Source organism: Tenebrio molitor, chromosome 6, assembly GCF_963966145.1.
Source record: "Tenebrio molitor chromosome 6, icTenMoli1.1, whole genome shotgun sequence".
Lineage (NCBI taxonomy): Eukaryota > Metazoa > Arthropoda > Insecta > Coleoptera > Tenebrionidae > Tenebrio > Tenebrio molitor.
Genome location: NC_091051.1, coordinates 746,118 through 761,469, shown reverse-complemented (window position 1 = coordinate 761,469; position 15,352 = coordinate 746,118). Strand labels below are relative to the sequence as shown.

The 15,352-nt window shown below is 47.3% G+C and overlaps 1 protein-coding gene and 1 long non-coding RNA gene across 3 annotated transcripts; one reads left to right on the top strand and one right to left on the bottom strand.

Annotated features, from left to right (window-relative positions):
• Positions 1-1,315: 1,315 nt before the first annotated feature.
• Positions 1,316-2,285, bottom strand: LOC138132607 (uncharacterized). The gene is made up of 2 exons (XR_011160120.1): positions 2,143-2,285; positions 1,316-2,083 (listed from the first exon to the last, which is right to left on the bottom strand). It is a non-coding gene; the product is annotated as an uncharacterized lncRNA (long non-coding RNA).
• Positions 2,082-15,331, top strand: kibra (WW and C2 domain containing protein kibra). 2 transcript variants are annotated; one of them, XM_069050170.1, is made up of 8 exons: positions 2,082-2,242; positions 6,992-7,101; positions 7,407-7,501; positions 11,338-11,606; positions 11,658-13,067; positions 13,117-13,309; positions 13,363-14,387; positions 14,443-15,331. In XM_069050170.1, the coding sequence occupies exons 1-8, from the start codon at positions 2,115-2,117 to the stop codon at positions 14,651-14,653; spliced, it is 3,441 nt and encodes a 1,146-aa protein (XP_068906271.1). In that variant the 5' UTR covers positions 2,082-2,114; the 3' UTR covers positions 14,654-15,331. The 2 variants fall into 2 exon arrangements, with proteins under 2 accessions (XP_068906271.1, XP_068906272.1); XM_069050171.1 differs by lacking the exons at positions 2,082-2,242; positions 6,992-7,101; positions 7,407-7,501 and adding an exon at positions 8,846-9,915.
• Positions 15,332-15,352: the final 21 nt, after the last annotated feature.

The window sequence follows — 15,352 nt, the reverse complement described above, 5'->3', positions numbered from 1 at the left end:
CATTCATAAAGTTGTCTGAACATGTTTCTACCATCTCCCCTATTTTACTCATAATACCCATAATTACTGATGGTTACATAATTATTTTATTATTCTCTATGTAAGAAGTGGAGGTTTTGGGACTCTGTGTTACAGCTCGGATATCAAGTCGTTTACAATTAATATTTTCTTAATTTGAAATTAATACCAATTAATTCAAAATTGTAATTTCATTAATCTATACTATTAGGCAACCTACAATACAAACACGTATTGCGTGTTACTCACATCGCAGCGATCAACAGATGTCTCTCGAAAAAGAAATTTTTAAATCGTAGATTAAGCAGTTTCGATGACGCATTTATTGTGATTATTGTGGAATGCGGGTCATTTTGCAATCTGTAGACAAGGAAGGTATGTGACTATCTTTGAACCCAATTTAATAATCAGAAATTATCACCAACCAAAAGATAATCATCGCACACATTTCGTCCTTCGATAAGTCGATTATTTATGGATTGTTTACACGGTTGAGAGAATTTTTTGAGCGAGTAAAAATTCTTTTTTAAAAAATTATCGACAAAAATAGCACTTGACTGATAACCGACCACAATAAATGTGTCAACTAGGCCACTGAAATTTCGATAAATATTATTTGTCTGGGTATGTGAGAAATGGCAAATCCGGCTTGAAGGACCAACAGTTTTTCAGACTGGCGTGTATACAATGGGATTCGTAGTATCGTAATTTTCTGCCCAAAGATTTTGGTCGTGCTGGCCAACTGCCTCTGGCAATTATTTTAATTAACTACAACCGTAGGCGATAGAGGTTCATTCGTAAACATTAACTTTTAACATTTGGGGGCGCAACATACTTATATTATGTTTCTCTAGGGCACTTATATCAATCGATTATTGATTGAATAATAAGCCTACCTAAACGAAGAGCTGTGTTGACGGGATTCGCGATTCAATAAATTCAAAAACGATTACCTCAGATTCTCAAAACCCACTGGAATAGCTGCATCCCAGGAGAATGTATTTGCAGCCTTACTATTAAGTGTAGATGGAACATTTTAGAGTACAAAGCAGATAGAAACTCTGTTTACAATGAACGAATATTCACTGGTTCATTTGTAAAGAGCGTTTTTAGTAAATTCAGATTAATCGTAATACTTTGGGAAATGCAACTACACAATGCCACTCCTTGCATTTGGTGAATATTACATGTAGTTTTATTAGTCGGGCCTCAGGGTCAGTTTAAAGACCTATAGCTAATGAAATTGTAATGTAATACAACAAAAGGAAAAGGAAAAGGGATTAAAAAAAAGATAAAATATGTACAAATTCAACATAATATCGTTTGTAGCAGGATTGTTCCACAGAAGCTTGCAAATTACATTTTTATCAGTTTGTGCTGTAAATTACATGTTTTGAAGTATCTAGACAATGACAGGAATTGTGACTCAAGTAAGACTCGAGATAAAAGACTAATACGCGGTTAATCGTTTCAAAAAACCAAAATTGTTGCCAGTATTTTTTTTTTTACTGAATAATTTCGAATTGAGAAAATTATGAACTTGTAAAATAGTCTTTTATTTAGGGATGTCAGGTTTACAGATGTCTGGGTACGGTAGGCACGTTGGACGTTAGATGTCGCACGTAAGAGTCATCTCGCGATTAATCATCGAGTGACCATAGCGAGTGACGCACGTTCCTCTCCCCCTGGTGGAAAAAATGCGACTCACTAGGCGCTATTAAACTTTGTGGAATGTGGCCTGTGGGACGGACCCTGGCGCATTCCAATCGCATTCCACGATCGCCCGTTGCGCGTCGAGTCCAGGAACCGCGTCGTGTCGTTTTTGTTTCGTGTGTCGACGCCGTCCCCGGGGTGGTGCGGCGGCGTCAGTGTCGTGTCGACGTTCGCCGTCTCCGCAGAGAGCCCCATTCACCGCCGTCCGCGATCAAGTGCGCTGTTCGCCGCATTCCATCGTCGAGAGCGGCCGCATCCGATTGGTCGTTTCGTAGGTGACGTCAGAGCGCGACCGCTCATGATAATGTGGTATTCAACATGGCCGAGTAGTTGGTGTGGTGTGTGCCAGTTGCTGTGGATTTGAATGGATTAAGTGTAGAATAATGCCAAGAAAACGGAATGGTGAGATACCCTTGCCCGAAGGTTGGGATTACGGCCGGGACTACGACGGGAAGATCTACTTCATCGACCACAATTCGAAGAAAACGACGTGGATCGACCCCCGAGACAGGTAGGCCGATGCGCCCCCACGGGGGTGTCCGACGGCGGCGGGGCCCTGTCCCGGGCTCCGGGACCTGGCCCGTACGTGTGTGTGTGCGAGTGTGCGAGTGTTGGAAAAACATCGGTGAATGTGCTGCCACCGTTTGGGAAATATGCGCGAAGGAGAGGATAAATATTGGATTGTTGTGTCTAAAAATATTTACGACCTACGGCGCGGACGCGGTCGGGGGCGTCTGGGAGAGCGTCGGGACGCGGTGGTCGCGCGACGCCAGGCGGTCTGCCCCCAGAGGTGTCGCCGCGACGGCTCCACTTGTTGCCGCCGACGAGGGCCACCGCCGCTGCAGATGATGTAACCGGGACCGCCAAAAGTGGCACGAAGAATTACACCGCTATCTGCCTCTTATTATGCTCGTTTTTTCCTCCTCCTCCATCTCTCCTCGCGGTGCATTGACCACTTTCACTCCAGTTGTCACAAGACTCCGCATTCGTCGGGGGATCCGCGCTCCGACCCCGCGTCGGGCGCCATAAGCCACTTCTTTTCCAAAACGCACCACCACCGAGTTCATTCCTCTTCTAGCCTCCGAACCAGTTCCGCGGGTCCCGCTTGCGTGCCGTTTTTATTCGATGAGCCGGCACGAACCTCCGCCGACGGTGCGCCGCCCCCCACACGTATCTACGCGCCCGGATTAACATACAATGGCCGCCTCGCATAAAATAACAATTAGAGCGACCTCTGACCCGCGCGTTGGCCTACATCGGCCCCTTCGCCTAATTGTGTTGTTCGCGTAAATTATCAGCAGGTGGGTGTGGCGGCGGTCCCTATCGCCCGCCGTCGCGGACCCGCTCCTATCGGTCAACTTTTTTGGTCGAAGAAAGGAAAAGGATGCGGTCGAGCGATATTTATGGTGTCGTAAAATTTAAGCGGAGTCGCTGATTTTTATGGCGCCGCACGGTCGAAAATGCACCGGACAAAAAATTGACCCCGGGTCACCGGCTGGATGGGCTCCATTAACGTGGAAACGAGCGGAGACACTTGACCGCGGCCACCGACAGAAGCGGACGGAAGCTGTGCCGTGCGGGGATACCCACTTCTAAAACAGTCAAAGAACTTGACACAACCTCCAACAAGACCTGGTTGGCCAAAATGCACAAAAAGAATCGCATCGATGACCTTTAAACGTACCAAACATCTTCGGTTGTCAGCGGCCTTCTCCAAATCAGCTCCAAGTACCAGTCAACAAGTTTCTTGCTTCTTGAGAGATACAGACGAAGAAAAATTGATCAATGTAGTAAAAAATTAATGGTTCCGAGATATTTAAACCAAAGAAGAATGGTTAAAAAGTTCAAATATACCTAAACTTATAAAAAGAAACATTCTAGGAAAAAACACGTATGTGCATGAAGTGGCACTTGAGGTTTGAACCAAAGATATATCAGAAATTCCTCAATATTATAACTGATGCAGTTTAAAAAAAGTTAAGATTACGTCAAAATTTGGACAGCAGTACGATATGGTGAATCTACGTCATGCTCCTTTGTTGATGATACTTTTGGAACAGAAGGACAAAAATAATATTTCCTTGTTCTTGTCAAGCTCTTGACCTGGTATCCAATCTGGCTTTGGTACCCGGATAGCTAATTTGTACACTTTTCCTTGAGCTCTACTCTTCATTCGATAAAAGCATAAATCATCAGTTTTCTTTCCGTACTTGTTGGAGAGTGGGACCAGAAGACCCAATTACCGGAAGTGATTTGGGCATTTTCTTAGTATGCAGTACAGAAAACAAAACCGTAATGGTCCGGAAGAAGTGTGAATTTCGGTACCGCACCTTTGACCAGAATGGTTTAATTTGTAGAAAGTGAATTTCGGAAAGTCTACGAAGATCTGTGATGGTCGTTTCGAAATCAGAAAGGTCCAGATCGCTACCGAGTTCTGTTTTTACTTGGAACTCTCCTTTGAATGCATCTTTAATCCGAACCGGAGGAGGCCCGCGGCCCCGCGCGCAGGTTAGCGGCGACATCTAAATATAACCGCAATTAAAATTCCACATACGGAATTATCTCTCTCCACCAATTACCATAAAATTGTGAAATTCAGCTCCGTTCGTTCGAACGGAGGCGAACCGCGAGGAGCGCCGTTGCTTCGATTTTTCTCCGCATCACCCAACCGGTTAATTTTATAATCCTAATCTCAATAAACATAAATAATGGCCGTTTAATTTACATTTAAAAACAAAAACATCGCGGCCGCGAAAACCGAGCAACCGACGGGGGCAGAACGCCGCGCGAGTGGTGTCGAGTCACCGGTGGTGACCTCGGTCAAGGCCATTCGGTGTGCCGCACCACGCTTGACCCACAAACTCGGGGTGGTTCGCGCCGGCACCGCATCTGAACCGCATCGATTTCTCTTGGCGGAGAAGGGTTGGTGGAGGTTATGGTTGTTTGTTGAATGGGTTAATTGCGCGGAGCGCGCCGTTCCTAACTGTAAACATGATTAACATGAAGTCAAATAAACACGGGTCTCGCATGTCGATTCTTCGATTCGGTGGAAAATGGTGTTTGCGTTGCGTTAGTCACTTGGGTAAACATGCAGGATTACTATGCGGGCCACTACGAGATCATCGCTGTGGAATTCCTCAAGGTCCGGCGTTCGGCGTCCTTTAAAGGTGCTAAACACGTCGAAATTTCTTGGCTAAATACGGCGCATCAAACGCTACTCCACTGTTGTCGTCGAATTGTTGCCAAGTTATTTCGCTTCTAATTATAGAGCCCGGTCGAGATGTAATTTATGTTTGGACGGCGTGCGGATTGTTCGAATTCTTCGACGGAACGACCGCACCAAAAGGAAAATTTTCAAAATAGAGACTCTCAAACGACGGATCTGTGTCACTTTCACCGAACAAGTGACGACGCCACTGGAAAAAACAACACGAAAAGCGTACCGCGTTCCGAATTAGACAGATACGCTCGTAAACATCTTCACAAAAGTCACTTCCATCAGAGACGATCACAAACGTAAAAAATTCGAGACGAGTCTTCGGGTTGTGACTTTCAAATTTTTCCAAAGCAGATTTACGAGTTGGAATTTGAACGGAAGAATTCGCGTTTCTGTCTTTATGTTTACACCAAAACGTAAATCTGGACAGATCGCGTGGCCTGAACAATTCGGTGTCTTTCTTCGAGCCGTCGTTTTCTTTGTTGGAGAAAAAATTTCGTTTGGAAAATCAGGAATCCGTAGAAGTTGCCAACTTTGTTGCAAAATTCGAGTCAAGGTTGGTCGTGTTAAGCCTCTAGTACAGATTCGAGTCTCAAAACAAATCGTCAGTTGTTTGTTCTGGACCGGAATGGTGTAAACGTACTTTCACGTAATTTTTTTGATGGAATTTAAAGCATCCACAAATATTTTCACACAAATGTTTGCATTGTGATATCTGAAAAATCGAGAATAAATACGAACTGGCGAAATATGTACTTCTCTCCGGCCGCAAAGCAATCGTTGCATGCCTCACACCAGATTAGATTATGAAAGTATGTGTCTGTTTGTTTAGTAGTATCGATCTGAGAGTGTCGAAATTGGAGTAGGTATTCCAAGAAATGGGATTGCAAAAGGACGACGGTTTGTTTTGACGCATGAAAATCGGGTGCCCTAGAGGTCCGCCCTGCGGTGCGCCTCCCGCGTTTCGTAACCCTCCGGCGCGCACAACCGCATTCCGCGCCCGCTTTGTCTTGCTTTTATCACTCGGTGGAATTCCGTTGCGAAATTTCGCCGTATCCTAACGATGCCCATCGAACGCGGCCGACCTTTGGGTGCCCTCTCCGAGGCTCTGAGGGCCGTATTACGCGCGTACGCGTCCTCCAATAAATCGTAACGAGTAACGAGCGCGTCAGCGCACGTTTTCTGTACGAGTAGTATTCAGGAATGATGCGTGCGAAGGAGAGAGACCCTCCGGAACGGCGACAGAGACGGCGGCGCTGCGGAATGCGGTGACGGTCGAGCCCCCTTCAGACGAAGCTCGCAGCCGACGGGGCCGTGACCGACCCCCCACCCACGTGACCTTCCTTCCGGGGTGAGCGCGGCGAAACCGTGCCAAAATTTTCGACCGAACGAATTTTTCCAGAGGGAGCAGAAGAGGCGAGTCGGGGCGACCTTGCGGGGTCGCAGCTGGCCTTATCACTGCTGATAACGCGACGATAAGAGGCGGCGACGATCCATGGGAACTATTCGAAAAATTCGCCGCCTGGGTTATTTAAGCGGAGCGAACGATGCATTATTCATTTATTATAATGTCCCGGATGTACGAGATACCTAATATAAATATTTCATTCTTAAACTGCGCCGCGTCGGTACAAGCTCCAGAGGGATGACTCCAAGTGAAAAAAAAATCCACCTGCAAAATTACACCGACGGAGATACACTTGCTTGACACGAGCTTAACACACAAACCAAGACAACAATCATAGTTATAATCGTATCAAGGACATACATGAGTGAAATTAAAAAAAAAAAAAATGTATTGTGAAAAACTTGTGTCAGGTGTTGTATTGTTTTTCACGCAACGAGAGAGATCCCTTGAGGTGCACCCGAATGAAAAGCGCTCGTCATAGATGCACGATTTTTTTCCCAACGATGCCTTTTGGTGCGAAGATGAGCGCTGTTGCGTCTCGGAGCCATTTAAATTTTTTCGGCGCCAACGCGCCACGCCTCTGAAATGTCATACTTTCACCGTGTCTCTTTTTGACGATTTTTTCCGTTTTACAGGTTCACGAAACCGCAAACGTTCGCCGATTGCATCGGAAACGAACTGCCTTTGGGATGGGAGGAGGCCTACGACGGTCAGATCGGTGCCTACTATATCAATCACCAAACCCGTGAGTATTAGATTTTTTTTGTTCTGGAAAAATTCTCTGGCATTTCTTTGTGACGAGGCGCCAGTCCGAGTCCCCCTCCTGGCGTACTAATTGCTGTAGAAAATGCGCAAAGAATGCACCGCCGACGAAACATTATAAATCAGATGCCACCGAGATGATTCAAGGAATTCCACTTAACAACAATTATTTCTTTATGGCGTTTTGTTACAGTCGTAAAAGCGGCTAATGTGTTACACGCCTTGTTTTGTTCTGCTCGCCGGATTAAAAACAAACACATGCCCAACTGAAAAATGGGTCTTTTGCAGAGTCGACGCAGTTGGAGGACCCTCGACAGGAATGGAGGGCGATCCAGGAGGCGATGCTCCGGGAGTACTTGCAGACGGCCCAGGATGTCCTAGAGGTGAGGAAACGAGATTTGTCAAGCTCTCCAGACTGCCGGATGATTCTAACGAAATTTTGCGCTTGATTTCGGAAAACCGGTCGCTCTTCCTGCTTCTCGTGTTTCTCTCCGTTTTCCTCGGGCTGCGCCTGTGGTAGCGCGTTTCTCCGGACAATGCGTGGATTTATCTGATGCATTCTGGAGGTGCAGCGGAGCGTGCATCGCACTCTCACACACGCCACGGAATGCGACCGTGGAACTTGAGAGGCCGACTCTTCTCCAGCAGAAGAGGTGCGTTTTAGGGGAGTCCGAAGAACTGGCCCAAATCGAAATCATTCGAAAAATGTGCACGTATTCGACTTTATTTTTAACCGGCGTCGATCGACAACCGTATCGCGATCGAAGGAAGGTGCGTGCCGCTGCTGACTCGACCCGAACCACTCCGCTTCTTTATTAGGTAACTGTAAAAAAAAAGTTTAGGATTTTTCAAATGTTGCCGTTCCGCGCGGACGGCTACGGAATTTTCGTCCGACAATCGCATGGGAAAAGCCGAACGAACTTTTCCGAAATTCGCGCAAAAATGCAACGCGATGCTCACGACGCTGTCATATTTATAGCCGCCGCCAACGAAAATCAGAAGTCATTAAGTCGTAAAGTCGGCCCACAATCCGGCCGTTATTTAAAAGCTAATGAAGGCAATACGGCTTTCGGGCTCTTAAATCGTTGATTAATTTAACAACTTGACGCTTTCCCATTTTATGGGATTTGACCGGACTTGGTGCGTCTGCACCCAGTGGTGGTGTTAATTCATCCCTCTGACGTCGCCGTTTCTTCGTTAACATTGTTTTTGGATCGCAAAAGAAATTCAGGGCATCTGGAAGAAGTTTTGTTGTTGTTGTTGACTCACAATTTTTTTTTGACACATCCGATACAAATAACCTTACCGGCAAAGCCTAGGTCACACCGTTCCTCGTTACTTGACATACCTGCGTTGTCTCGGCGTCAGTTTTTAATATTCAAGAGAGTTTCGAATTGTTTTAATGCGCTTTCTGTTTGGTGTCGCCATTTTGTTTCACTTTCTTTGACAAATTGATGGGTTGGCACCCTTGGGAAGAACTAACCAGACAATAGAAGCATTTTTATTCCGCGTACCTATTAGTCATGTCGGGTGCAATCGGCGTGAAGGTTTAGTAATAGGTTCGGAATGTGTTTTTTTAAATTGTTTTTGGATAATGCGATTTGCGAGAGATCGCGTCGATGTGTTGACAGGTCAGTGCAGGTCGCGTCTTTATCGGCGTACTTGGAATTTTTTCCTTGTTTGATTGACCCCTGCGACTAACGTCAAATCCATAACGTTGGTGCGTCAGAAGTTTTGTTGACGATGAGTGCGGAGAGATTTGAGGCTGCGGCATCGATAACCTAAATATTTGCATTTTGCGAACGAAAACAGGAATCGTGGACTGCGGCCGGGTCGTCCGTGATTTATCGTGGTTGCATTATTTTGACAGGGAACGTGTCGCGTCGCCGCGGTATTTTGACACACGATATTTTCGAACGCCTTTTATAGCGGCGGAACACCCGGTGTCTCTCCGGGCGGCAGGGGGAGGTCAGAGAGGAGGCTCGTGCCGCGGCTGAGGAATGTCGAGGCTGTTCGGATTCCGCTGAAAACACAATAAAATCGCTCCGAAAAAATAAAAAGCGCGCGGGGGTCCGTCTCGTGAAGAAGGACGAGGAGGAGGAAACGGTCGAACAGGTGGTGAGGACCGGGTGCGAGCGAGCGAGGAGAGAAATAAGAGCCGAAGAAAAAAACCTCACGTTAATTCTTTTGTGTATCCGAGTGCGGATTGGCCTGGCACGTCTCCCGGATTGTTTGTGGGGGGCCGAGGGGGGCCGGGCGCGCGTTGCAGCGGCTACCTGTGTTACGCCGCACGATCCCAGCAGGCCACTGCATTCCACCGAGGAGGGCCGATCGGCCACGAAGGCACATTCCTTCGGCCTGATGCTCCGCACATGCACGGATCAACAGGTTGTTGGGTCGTTTCTGCGTTTTATCACCGGACGACGACGGGACGACGATGGGCCCCGCGTTACGTAACGACGGCCCGGACGCGGCCGGAACGCCGCCGGCCCCCGCACGCGAAACGACGCGGCCGACCCCTCGCCCCCCGGGGGCCGGCCGCGTGACCTCCGGAATGCACGGCACACACGGAAATTAAAGTGCGGCCCGGGCCGGCCGGTCGGCAGGGTGCGAAGGACAGGCCCAAGGCCGACCACCGCCGACCCGGCCAGCCGCAACAGTCGAGATGTGGCCCTTGTGCTACGTGCCAGCGCTCCAAGTGCACACGCTGCCAGTACACCAAGCCCGTCGGCCCCGGCACGGTTTCAGGACGCTGCCGGCGTCCTACCACCGGTGCGCCCTCTACGGCGTCGGAATCGTGAGTTCCTACAACATCCTCTATATTTTTCTTTTTATCTACTTCTTCGCAACCTCGAGCCGGATCTCGACCGTTTTCGACAGATAATCGTCTTGTCCACTTAATTAACGACCAGGCCCTCAGCGGGCCCTTTATTGCTTTTACACGAGCTGATGACCGTGTTCCACCAAGTCGGACGTATTTTAACCGATGATCGCAAGTTGGTTGAACTTGCTAGGTGATCTCCGGCGATAAGATCTGAAGGGAAGTGGAGACTCATTTTTTTAATTGTGGTATTTCCGATGAAAACATTTCAAACGCGTCATCCGATAACAGACCAGCCTGATTCGTTCTTTTGTTTCTTCCTATTTCTCGTAAGAACTGCCGCTTCTCACCCTCAAGCTAGTTTTTTTTTTTACAAAATCTGTTTCATTTTTATTAACATTTCAGACCAAAAAATATCATATCATGTTGGAATCTGGTAAACCAATTTGTTGACTTCGAAAAAATGTAATACATATGTACAGGGTGTAACAGAAATAAGTATGTATGTACATTAATTTTAACCAGTAACAGAACTCGTCATGATGAACAATTTTTCTATGTACCATTTTTTCCAAATCGGCAATTTTGTTTAGCAACGGTCGTTACATTTATAGTCACTTCTGGTCTCCAGTGGCGGGTAGCGAAGTTTTTGGAAAATTTTAAACAATTTTAACTCATTAACGAGAACGTTTACGAAAAATTTTTTTTAGAAAAGTTGTTACTCTTAATGGGTTTATTACCAGTTAAAATTATTGTACTTATTTCTGTTACACGCTGTATGTAATAAATAACAAAATATTCAAAAACAAAAATTTTCTTTATTTGATAGATATTGTCTGTTTTGTATTTGATTTTATCTTATCGTTCAAATATTCATCGCTGAAGTGCCCTCATACAAAATCGTTGTTATCCTCAATTCGGAGACTTCGATTTTCCACGGAAAATATGTCAATCGAAAAAATTTAATCATCTCGCACTTCCTAAGATTTTTACCGGTATGGTAAATGTGAGTAAAGTTGTAGTAAAACAGTAGGTTATCAGTTTTCAACAATAGATAGGTATAAAAAATGATTACACTTTTTGTAAATGGAGGTCAGCGCAGTTGCGTCATTTTTTATTTCCAACTAGTACTTAACATTTTTTTTTTAATGGTATCGCAACATTCTTTTTATTTGTAACGAGGTTCTAGTTATATTTTTTCTTATTTAATTGTGTCACATTCCGAGTGACAGTTAAAATTGTCAAATCGATTCAAATGCGTAATGCAGTCGGATGATTGACAGTCACGGCCGACTCTCTTTTTGTGACTCGTGACACTTGGTCGAGCTTGTAAAAATCGGGAGCGTGCAGCGCCCTCTCGTCAGTCGGAACGACACTGATTTTTCGTTTCGTTTCTAGGCCAAGAAGGACATCTACCATGTCAAGTCGCAGAGGCTGATGCTGGCCCAGGACGAGTACAACCACCTCAACAACGCTCTGGCCAACTTGGCCACCTCCAGGACGAGCTTGTACTCGTCGGTGAGCGGCGTCAGCACCAAGTACGATCCCGACCTGCTCAAATCGGACGTCGCTTTGGCCAAAAATAGAGTGTCCAGGTTGAAATCTGAACTGGAACAGATTCGTAACGAGATGAGGTACACGCAGAAAGGAGTCGACACTCTGACAAAGTAAGTCCCGGGTTGTGACGATCGAAGCCGTTTTAATATTGTCGTTTTTAGTGTTGAACAGAAACTGAACTCGCATCAGGGGTACAATATCGTCGAGGCCCAAGCCATAATGGCCGAATTAGTCAACATACAGAAGTCGCTCTCGAGCGGGGAGAAGGAAAAAGCGGAGTTGATGCAGTCGTTGGCCAAGCTGAAAGATGATCTGACCAGGCTGCAGCTGTCCGAAGGTTCACCTGACGTTTCCACGTTGAGTCTTCCTCAGGAGAAATTGAGTACAGCGTCGCAGACGGACCTGTCTTGCGAACTGGTCCCCATCGGTACAAGACTGGCGGAGATGGCCAAGATGCGGCTGGAATATGACGAGGCCAGGAAGCAAGTCCAACACATCCAGCAGAAACTGGCAGACTTGGAGGAGAAAGTTCAGCCGGGACAAGTCGAATCGGACAGGGACCGGCTGTTGCTCTTCCAAGAGAAAGAACAACTGTTGCGGGAGTTGAGGAGTATCACGCCGAGAATGCGTTCGAAAGAGGAGATGAGCGGCATCCAGCTCGAGTGCAAGAGGCTGGAGCAGGACCTGAACAAGGCTCTGGAAATGTCGAACAGAGCCATCTCCGACAGACTGAGATTGCACGAGGAGAAGCAACTGCTCCTCCAACAGCTCAGAGACGCCCTCCGCCAGATGACCCACCTGGAGTCCCACCTGAAGACCCTCTCGGCAAGCACCCTCTCAGTCAGTAGCAGTTCTAGTCTCGGTTCTTTGTCGACGACGAGCAGCAAGGGTTCCCTCAGCTCCGGTCTCAGCTTTACGGACATCTACGGCGGGCCCCAGTGCTCCACCAGCGGCCCCAACCTGGACAAGCCCATCGACATGTTGGACTTGCACCGGCGCGTCGAACGCGTCCTCAAAGTCAAGTATTCGACGCCGTCGCCGTGTCGGTCGCAACCGTCGCTGTCGCCTCGCAGTTCCCTCTCGTCCGTCTCTCCTCCCGTCTCGCCCATGTACGAGAACCTTCCTTGCACCGTACCACCACCCACTTACGAGCAAGTCGAGCGCGACCGCCAAGTACAAAGACTGATCGAAGAGTTGGGCCATCAGGAGCCCCAAAATCCCGGCCCCAAGTTGAGTCGATACTCGTACGAGAGTTCGGGAGATCCGCCCCTGTCTCCCATCTCGGAAACGCCGCCCCCGATGTTGGATCACGACGGGACGGCGCTGTCGAGGACGTCGTCGTCGGGGACCAACACCAGGTCGGTCTCGGCGGCGGTCAGCGACGAGTCGGTCGCGGGAGATTCGGGGGTGTTCGAGGCTTCCAACAGAAAGAAGTTGCTGCAGGAGCAGGACGTGGACACGGCGCAGGTGCAGATCAAACTTCGGTACGCGCCCAACGAGAGTATCTTGAACGTTTGCGTGGAAAGAGCGCGGAATCTGTGCGCTCTTTACATCGTCGAAAACGCTCAAGTGTAAGTTCACGCAAAATCGCAAAAAAAAGTACTCACCGTTTGGTTGTAGGTACATCAAGATTGCGCTGTTACCGGCGACGCCCCCGCTTCCATCCGTCTACTGCACCAAGCCAGTTAGAGACCTGAAGAAGCCGAGTTTCGGCGACATCTTCAACATTAGTGTACCTGCCAATAAGATTTGTACCAAGACGCTTCAACTGAACGTTTGGAGCAAGACTGACCAGGACCAGGAGAAGTGCGTGGTAAGTTGTTGCCGAAGTCCGTCGAAGCGAAGACATTTATCGTGGTTTTCTAGGGGTGCGCTCAAGTGAGCCTGGCCGACTTCAATATCCAACAAGCGTCCCAGAAGTGGTACAACATCCTCAGTTTGCAACTGATCGACACCCGAGAAGAACCCAAACCCGGCCATAATCGGCAAGAATCGGACGTCTCCCGACACGAACCCAACGACTCATCTGCCAAACAACCAGTCCTGAAGGAAGAAAGTTCCGACGATTCTACGATAATTTCGTCGCAAACCTCCACTTTGACCCGCAACCAAGACCCGATGAATTTCCTGAGCACGGTCAATTTCACCCTCGAGGACCTGTACAGCTGCATGGACCGCGAAAGCGAAGAAGAATCGGAAGAAGAAATCGAGGAGGAAGAGGAAGAGGACGTTCTCGAGGTGCTCGACGAAGAAATCGAAGCCTTTTCCGATAAACAAACCAACACCGAGTGCGCTTTCTACCCCGAGCACGCCAAGCAGATGAAGTTGGCGGCGGCAGGAAACGCCCTCGACGACCGAGGAGTGATCAAGCGCTCTCAAACGTTCACCCCGAGCGCGCACGTCTCCAAAAACCAGTACATCTGCAAGTTGAACAGGAGCGACAGCGACAGCGCCATGCCGCTGTACAGGCGAGGCGGCAAACCGTTCGAACGCAACGCCATCGAGAGGCGGTCGTTGCGGTTCAGGAGGCAGTCCGTGACGGCGAGACCGCAGACGCATCTGCCGACGACGGCGAGGACCTCGCTGGACTTGGAGCTGGACCTGCAGGCGCAACACACCCGTCTGGATCTGTTACACTCGGAGTTGCTCAGGTTGAGGGAGTTGAAGGCCAAACTGGAGGGAGCCAAGGAAAGAGGCGACACGGAATTGGCGTCGTACCTGCTGGAAGACGAGCGTTTCCAGAATCTGATCGCACACGCGGAGAGCTTCAGGTGTCCCAAGACGCCCGAAGAGAAGAAGGTGGAGAAAATGTTGAAGAAGGTCTCCAAGGAGATCTACAAGTTGAGGAAGACGAAAGCCGGGAACGGAAAGCCTGACATCATATCGTTCAAGTAAGTCGTATTTGAAGTTTTCACGAGTGCGGTAAATACGTGTTTGTCGTTGCAGAGAGAAGATGGCGTTTTTCACGAGGGTCAACACCAACGTGCCCTTCTTGCCGTCGGACGAGTGCCATTCGGAGGTGTCGAAAACGAAAGACGAGCCGCCGAGTAACAGTGACGATTGTGAAGTGATGAAGGGTGGTGTGGAAGACGAGCAGAGCGGTCAGACGGAGCGCTACGAGTACGTCGTCGATAGGGTATTGGGAGTCGAGGTTTAATAATATTTATTGAATCGATTGTAGTGAATTGTAAATTTATTCTTGTACATTTTGTGTAAAAACGGCGTGCCCAAGGTTGTGTGTCATGCGAAGAGGTAAATCATATATTTTCTGATTGAATATTTATAACGAGGATGTGATTTTGTGCCTTCAGATCTGAGAGAAATCTTGAAATTTTTTTAATACTCAAATGTATTTGTAATGCTTTATCGAGCTTTTGCTCTTCATGTTATACGTTAGCAGTTCTAAACTGCGTGTTCATTGTTTCTTATTGTATGCCTGTTTATGTCTCTTGTTTATACATACATAATACTTTTTAGTACAATCTTTTTTTAACTTTGTTACCATGCCCCTTTTTTCAAGTAGTTATCGTAATATTTATATTAACATTACTTGTTCGTTGGAAATTAACTCGTTTTTCGCGGGCGAGCTCAATTTTATGTCTGGAATGCAAGTTCCTCAACTATATTAGTTGGGTTTATCATTGTTATGATTATTATTATTATTCTAGTTAGCTTTCATAAACGGTTATTTTCGTGATTTTTTTACTTGTATTATATGTAAATAGTTACTTTTGCGATAGTTACTGTAATATAAAATGGTATGTTTTTAAAAAACATAAGCACATTTCTAAACACAAAAATATATTATATGGTTCTAATAAAATTTAATAAAACAGTTTGCCTTTTCATTCCACCA